This window comes from Gastrolobium bilobum, unplaced genomic scaffold, assembly GCF_033153095.1.
Source record: "Gastrolobium bilobum isolate Gb01-03AN ecotype WA unplaced genomic scaffold, APGP_CSIRO_Gbil_v1 utg21876, whole genome shotgun sequence".
Lineage (NCBI taxonomy): Eukaryota > Viridiplantae > Streptophyta > Magnoliopsida > Fabales > Fabaceae > Gastrolobium > Gastrolobium bilobum.
In genome coordinates this window covers 18313-26000 of record NW_026895145.1, presented here as the reverse complement: position 1 = coordinate 26000, position 7688 = coordinate 18313, and the positions used below count along the sequence as shown (strand labels likewise).

The window sequence follows — 7688 nt, the reverse complement described above, 5'->3', positions numbered from 1 at the left end:
ACAATGGATTTCCTCGCTCATTTGATGTATTTTTGGTGGGCATGCCTTCAAATTATTTTGTAGTTTAAAAGTTAAAAGTATTTCTACAGTTTGGTACAAGTTTTTAAAAGTTATTTTTCTTTTTTTGGTAATCTTAAAAGTTATATTTTATTACTCTTGGTTCTTGCCTAAGTAATTTTCGTATTTTTACATAAATTATTCAAAATTATTGTAGGATTAATATTTAAGACTTATACCATCCTTCTACCAAAAAAAGAAAAGACTATACCATCCAATTATATATTTCAACGGTATGAATTTTTTCTCTCCGTCATTAACTTTTAATTAGTTTATTTTTGTGAAGTTGTATTTTATGTCAGAATGTGATGTAATTTCTGGGTTCTATGCAGGGGCTATTGGGGGAGGTTTCTGTAAACTTTGCTGATTATGTCGAAGCCACGAAGCCCTCCGCTGTTTCTCTTCCCATCTTGTCAAAAAAATTATAAGAAAATTTGAGAAAGCAAATACTAACATGCAAAACAGCATCATAATGAGAATTCTACATATTATTAAAAATTTATCCTTCATAACTACAACCTATGAAGCTAGATATTGTTAATGACATATGAAAACATGATTAAATAATGACAAAAAAAATTTATAATAAAAATGAGTCAGTATTAAATCCAAATTAAATTTAGGTTCTGAATTAATTCCACTAAAGTTAACATTGTGAGCCTTCAAGCTGCACTATTTCTTTGAAAATAAACTAGAATCAAAACTAATTCCAACAGTTACCCTAGAATAAATTTAATATTGAGTGGTGGAAACTTCAGATTCCAAAGACAAAAATTTATACTTTTATTCAACATAATATATTTTATTTCATCATCAATAATAATCAGGTCAAAGCCTGGTACATTTTAAGCAAAAAAAAAAATAAGACAGTAAAAGAAACATGCAGAATTTGACAAGCCACTAGAAATAGAGTAGTTTTGATATCATCCTTCATCCTCTGTAATGTTAGTTACTAGTTAATGAGGAACAGGACGGGCTTTAGGTAAAGGCTTATGAGCATCAATTGAAATTGGCCCCAACTTGCAATCAATTGAGATTGTTGTTGGAGTAGTAGAACTACTAATGCCGTTTCTTTCACCAATAGCTTTGTTGATAATATGGAGCAGAACTTGCTCAAGCTCTTCTCCATCTCTCCAGGCATGGACCTCTGCCTTTATCTTATTCGAGTTTTTAGATACTAAATCACACAGTGGAAAGTTCATTCTAGGCATCAAATGATCACTATCTTTGAGCTTCAAACTAGGACAAAAGTCCCCATTTCCATCTCCAAGATAGATTAATTTCTTCTTTTCTGCATCACCCACCGAATTTTGGATCTTTCCTATGACCAATCCCTACATGTCAATAGAAGAGAAAAGTTTCAAAAAGGTGAACTTTTGCTAGTAATTAATATTGATAAAATTTAACTAGTTAGTTTTGGGGATGATTTATTAATTTATTACAGAAACTGCTCCATGTACATGGTTCATGAAACATAATTTGCTTTTATGTTATCAGGATCTCTTGGATTATGACATAGACCAGAAAAGTGGAGCCTGATGTGTGGTCAATAATAAGGACAGTGAAATAATTCAATATCATCAAAAGAAAAGTTGACCAAAGCTTCCTCCAATGACAACTAAATATAGATGTATTATGCATAATCTATGAAGTGATTAACTATACAAGTAGAATAAATATGAGTATTAATTAGTTGGCCATAAGTAAATAGATATGTGGAGCTAGTGCAATTGCCTTGCACATGTTTGGTGGACAAAGATTACATCCATGAGAAGATTTTAGATAATCATGGTAGGGGTAAATTCTGAGCCTCCCTTCTTCATTAACATAGCTGGGGTTTGCATTGATCTCTGAGAAACAATTCCACACTCCATGATGCTTCAAAAAAATTTCAATAAAGAAAATATTTGCATCACTCATAATCTTCAGCTCACACCTGAATACAATTCCATCTTAGGTGTTAGCATCTTCCATTTGTTTACCTTTCTCTCCTACTAGGTACATCTTACATCAAATAAGGGAAGAGTGAAAATAGAAATAGAGAAGAGTACCCAAGGGAATATGCTGCCTTAATGGCTAGGACAATGTGGGAATGCATTGGAGTCTTGTTCAAAACTTGTACAATGTCTCCAATGGTTTTTCCTTGTGAATGAAGTTCATTCATCATCATATCCTGCAAAATTTTAGGACAAACAACTGTTATTTCCATTGTTGCTGTACATAGTATAGAAGTCCCACATTGAGTGTACATAGTATAGAAGTCCCACATCGAGTGTGTCTCTTTGTATTCTTCAATTGGTTTGCTATATAATAGCACCAATGTTTTGTAGTTCAATATAACAAGGATTACAATGAATACCTCTTGTCTCTTGATAATTAACATGGTATCTAGAGCCTAACAAGAGGAATCCTAATCCGCGTTTTTTTTTTCCGGTGGACCACTTTCTGCTGAGTAAAATATTTTTTTTTTCCAGAAACAGTCATATCTGTCAGTTTCCGGCTTCAATATATCGTCTACGGACCTGTCTGATCACTGCCGCCATTAGGCACCACTGTCCACCGCCGTTGACCGCCGTCTCTGACGAGTTTTCCGGTGAAACACATATCGATCTGATCGCCACGAGAAGGCGCTCCTTTCTGTCCAGGACCCATCCTCAGAACCTCCTACACGCGCTCTCACGCGCGTCAAACAGCGGCTGCAACCCGTTTTGTTGCAGCGGCGCGTCCCACTCCGGTTGGCCGTCGTACCACCACGGTTCCCTTCGTCTTCTCCTTGCGCACTTGGATCTGTCCTCACTTTGTTGTTTCGACTTCGTTTCGGCTTCCTACGGTGTCTTTTCCCTTGCTGGTCACTATTCACAGACGTTTCTTTGCTTTTCGTTGCTGTTCATTTTTGTTTCAGGTAACCCATGGCTGATTTGTCACCCCACGATGCATCCAAGGGTTCTTCAAAGGATGACCCGCTTGTTTTTTCTAATTATGTTAATGTTCCGCTGCACGTCGACAAGTTGGATGGCTCCAATTATGATTCTTGGGCTTCTGATCTCCGACTTTGGCTTGATGGACAGGACTACACTGACCATCTCATTACTAAGGCTGAGTCCATCTCGGTATATGTACGCCCTCATTGGAAAAAGGTTGATGCTCAGTTATGTAGCATCATCAAGTCTACCATCCACTCGTCCTTGAAGCAGATTTTTCGTGCTCACGTCACTTGTGAGTCTGTTTGGCGTTTGGCCAAGTCACTTTATACCAATGACACTCAGCGACTCTATGGGGTTTGTCAAAATTTGATCACTACTATTGCTGCTCAACAACTTGATGTCTCTATGTCTGCTTACTTGGGAAAAGTTCAGGGCCTCCTTCATGATTTCAATGAACTGTTGCCGCCTGCTGCAGATCCTGCTAAAGAACTTGAGCAACGCAGCACGTTCTTCATGCTCATGGCTCTTTATGGTTTGCCCCCAGCATATTCTGTCAACCGGGATCAGATCTTGGGCTCTACTACTGTTCCATCGCTTGACTCTGTTTGGTCTACGTTGCTTCGCATTCCACCTAAGACTTCTATGGAGCCTGCAGTATCTGCTCCCTCTTCAGTTGACCCATCTGTCCTTGTCTCCAAGGGTTTTGCACGTGGATGCAAACCCTCTACGAGACGCTTTCTCTGCACTCATTGCAAAAAGTCGGGCCATACTATTGATCGTTGTTGGGATCTTCATGGTCGCCCTCCTCGCTCCGCTCATTTTGCTCAGACTACTGTTGCCTCGAACTCTGCCTTGATTGCTGGATCACAGCCACCTCCTGGTACCACTGCCTCTAGTGCACACACGGGTAATTCCTTTGCTGGTGTTTCGCACTCGCCCTCTCTTGGTCCATGGATTCTCGATTCTGGTGCATCTGACCATATTTCTGGTAATAAGTCTTTATTTACCTCTCTCTGTACGTCTGGTCCCTTGCCCAATATCACTATGGCTAATGGGTCACTGGTTCAGTCCCAAGGGATTGGCACTGTTCTCCTTTTTCCTTCTATTCTCATTGAGAATGTGTTTTATGTTCCTCATTCTCCTTTCAACCTTATTTCCATTAGTCGCTTGACTCAATCCCTTGACTGTACTATTTCTTTCACTAAAGAGTCTGTCATTTTGCAGGATCGGAGCTCGAGGAGGACACTTGGCGTCGGATCTGAGTCCAATGGCCTTTATCAGCTTTCAACTTCTGTTCCAGTGTGCTCTGTTGTGGATTCTCCGCTTACTATCCACGCTCAGTTGGGTCATCCCAATCTTGCTAAGCTCCAGAAGATGGTCCCACGTTTCTCAAATTTATCTAGTTTGTCTTGTGAGTCGTGTCAGTTAGGGAAGCACACTCGTAGTTCGTTTCCCGATCGTGTCAGTCGTCAGTCTTCGTCTCCTTTTGCTTTAGTTCATTCAGATATTTGGGGTCCTAGTCGTACCGTTTCCACTATGGGGTATAGATATTTTGTAACTTTCATTGATGATTATTCTTGATGTACTTGGTTATTTTTAATGAAAAATCGGTCTGAATTGTTTTCTATTTTTAACAAGTTCTTTAATGAAATCCTTACTCAATTTGGTGTTTCGATTCACATTTTTCGAAGTGACAATGCTCGTGAATATTTGTCTCATCAGTTTCAAACATTCTTTGCATCTCACGGCATCCTTCACCAGACATCATGTTCACACACCCCTCAACAGAATGGGGTTGCTGAACGCAAGAACCGTCACCTAATTGAGACTACTCGGACACTTTTGTTACATGGTCATATCCCATTCCAGTATTGGGGCGATGCTGTCCTCACAGCTTGTTATCTCATTAATCGGATGCCTTCCTCCGTACTTCATATTCAGGTACCACATTCTGTGTTGTTTCCCCATCAACCTTTGTACCCACTCACTCCTCACATCTTTGGTTCTAATTGTTTTGTCCACAATCTCAGTCCTGGTCTTGACAAGTTATCTGCTAAGTCACATAAATGTATTTTCCTGGGTTACCCTCGCTCACAAAAGGGTTATCGTTGTTATTCTCCTAGTCTTCGTCGTTACTTTGTCTCGGCGGATGTTACATTCTTTGAGTCTATTCCATTCTTTGACTCCTCCTCCCATCCCAGTGATTCTGTTACTACTCAGCTACCTTTACCACCTGTTTCAGTTCACTATATACCTTCACCATCTCCTTCTTTAGATGTCCCCGTCCCTGTTCCCGCCCCTGTTCCCCCCCTCCAGGTCTATCATCGTCGGCAACGTCCCCCTGTTCCCCAGGACCCTGCCCCCCAAGTCTGCCCCTATTGTTACTGAGGCTCCTGTGGACTCACTTCCGTCATCATCTCCTCCGGCAGCTCCGATCCTTCCGTCTGACATTGATGTGCCCATTGCACTCCGGAAAGGTACTCGTGATTCTCGTCCCCCTCCCAGGTATTTAATAAATTTGAGTTATCATCGTCTTTCACCATCCCATTTTGCTTGCCTCTCTTCTCTTTCTTCTGTATCTGTTCCTAAGACTACAGGTGAGGCGTTATCACATTCTGGTTGGCGACAGGCCATGATTGATGAGATGAGTGCACTTCAGAGTAGTGGTACCTGGGATCTGGTTCCCCTTCCCTCTGGGAAGTCTGTTGTTGGCTGTCGATGGATATACACGGTTAAAGTTGGTCCGGATGGTCAGGTGGACCGTCTTAAGGCCCGCTTGGTGGCTAAAGGTTATACTCAGATATTTGGCCTTGACTATGGTGACACATTTTCTCCCGTGGCGAAAATGACTTTTGTTCGCCTCTTTATTACTATGGCAGCTATTCATCACTGGCCTATGTATCAGCTGGACATAAAGAATGCTTTCCTCCATGGTGATCAGTGGGAAGAGGTTTATATGGAGCAACCTCCTGGGTTTGTTGCTCAGGGGGAGTCTAACCTAGTTTGTCGTCTCCGAAGATCCTTGTATGGTCTAAAGCAGTCTCCCCGGGCTTGGTTTGGAAGGTTTAGCACTGTTGTACAGCAGTTTGGCATGACTCGAAGTGAGGCTGATCACTCAGTCTTTTACAGACACTCTGATTTAGGTTCTATTTATTTGGTAGTATATGTTGATGATATCGTCATTACAGGTAATGATACTCATGGCATAACTCAGATAAAACAACATTTGTGCCATCATTTTCAAACAAAGGACCTTGGAAAACTTCGATATTTCTTAGGGATAGAAGTGGCCCAATCCAAAGATGGCATTGTACTATCACAGAGAAAATATGCTATGGATATTCTTGAGGAAACAACATTGTTAAATGTTAAGCCCGTTGATACTCCTATGGATCCAAATGTCAAGCTTTTACCAAATCAGGGGGAGCTATTTTCTGATCCAGAAAGGTATAGAAGATTGGTTGGGAAACTGAACTATCTCACAGTTACTCGACCAGACATTTCCTTTGCAGTCAGTGTAGTAAGTCAGTTCTTGAATTCTCCCTGTGAAGATCACTGGAATGCAGTAATCTGTATCCTCAAGTACATCAAGACTGCTCCTGGCAAAGGTCTTCTCTATGAAAACAAAGGTCATACCAGAGTTGTAGGATACTCAGATGCTGATTGGGCAGGTTCTCCTATTGATAGAAGATCCACTTCTGGGTATTGTGTATTCGTTGGAGATAACTTGATTTCCTGGAGAAGTAAGAAGCAAAGTGTAGTTGCTAGATCAAGTGCTGAAGCAGAATATCGCTACATGGCCACAGCTACATGTGAACTCATCTGGTTAAGACAGCTACTGAAGGAACTCAAGTTTGGAGACACTGGCCCAACATCTCTCATTTGTGATAATCAAGCTGCTTTGCATATTGCTTCAAATCCAGTGTTTCATGAAAGGACTAAGCACATTGAGATAGATTGTCATTTCCTTAGGGAAAAAGTTCTCTCATGAGATATAGTCACTCGTTTTGTCAACTCAAATGATCAATTAGCTGATGTATTTACTAAGTCTTTGAGAGGACCTAGAATAGACAAGATATGTAACAAGCTTGGTGCATACGATCTATATGCTCCAGCTTGAGGGGGAGTATTGCTGTACATAGTATAGAAGTCCTACATTGAGTGTACATAGTATAGAAGTCCCACATCGAGTGTGTCTTTTTGTATTCTTCAATTGGTTTGCTATATAATAGCACCAATGTTGTGTAGTTCAATATAACAAGGATTACAATGAATACCTCTTGTCTCTTGATAATTAACATCCATAAAAGGAAAGGAATAAGCTAGAAAACAACTGTCTCTGAAGGAAAAAAAATAAAACCATGAGAGGGTTCCAAGGCATGCTAGGAAGAAGCTGATAGAACTTTTCAGTTAAACCAAACTCATCAAGTACCCAGTTATCACTATCACACTCGATGATTGTCGAGTCAAAGTCAAAAACCACTATAGTCCCAGCCATTTAAATGCACAAAAGCTAATCTTGAGATAACTATATGTATGTGTGAGTCAATGCCTAAATGGGCTATGGCTATGAATGTGATCATAGGACCAACAGTCCAACACAGGGTATTTATAGGCAAGAAAGTGCAAGCTTGCACATATGACATAACCATGATAATTGGGGCCTTTGGATTCCAAGGAATATTACAGTGTTAATTTAATAAGTAT

General features: G+C 40.3%; 1 protein-coding gene across 1 annotated transcript; it reads right to left on the bottom strand.

The window, feature by feature from the left end:
- Positions 1-1013: 1013 nt before the first annotated feature.
- Positions 1014-7479, bottom strand: LOC133295462 (inorganic pyrophosphatase 2-like). The gene is made up of 4 exons (XM_061494328.1): positions 7342-7479; positions 2109-2230; positions 1792-1993; positions 1014-1391 (listed from the first exon to the last, which is right to left on the bottom strand). The coding sequence occupies exons 1-4, from the start codon at positions 7477-7479 to the stop codon at positions 1014-1016; spliced, it is 840 nt and encodes a 279-aa protein (XP_061350312.1).
- Positions 7480-7688: the final 209 nt, after the last annotated feature.

Excerpts from the sequence above, each read along its gene's own strand:
- LOC133295462 (XM_061494328.1), bottom strand. The coding sequence starts at position 7,479 with ATGGCTGGGACTATAGTGGTTTTTGACTTTGACTCGACAATCATCGAG. Across the intron at positions 1,994-2,108 it reads AAGGCAGCATATTCCCTTGG|GTGTGAGCTGAAGATTATGA; the intron begins GTACTCTTCTCT and ends AATTGTATTCAG. Across the intron at positions 1,392-1,791 it reads GTCCACCAAACATGTGCAAG|GGATTGGTCATAGGAAAGAT; the intron begins GCAATTGCACTA and ends ATTGACATGTAG.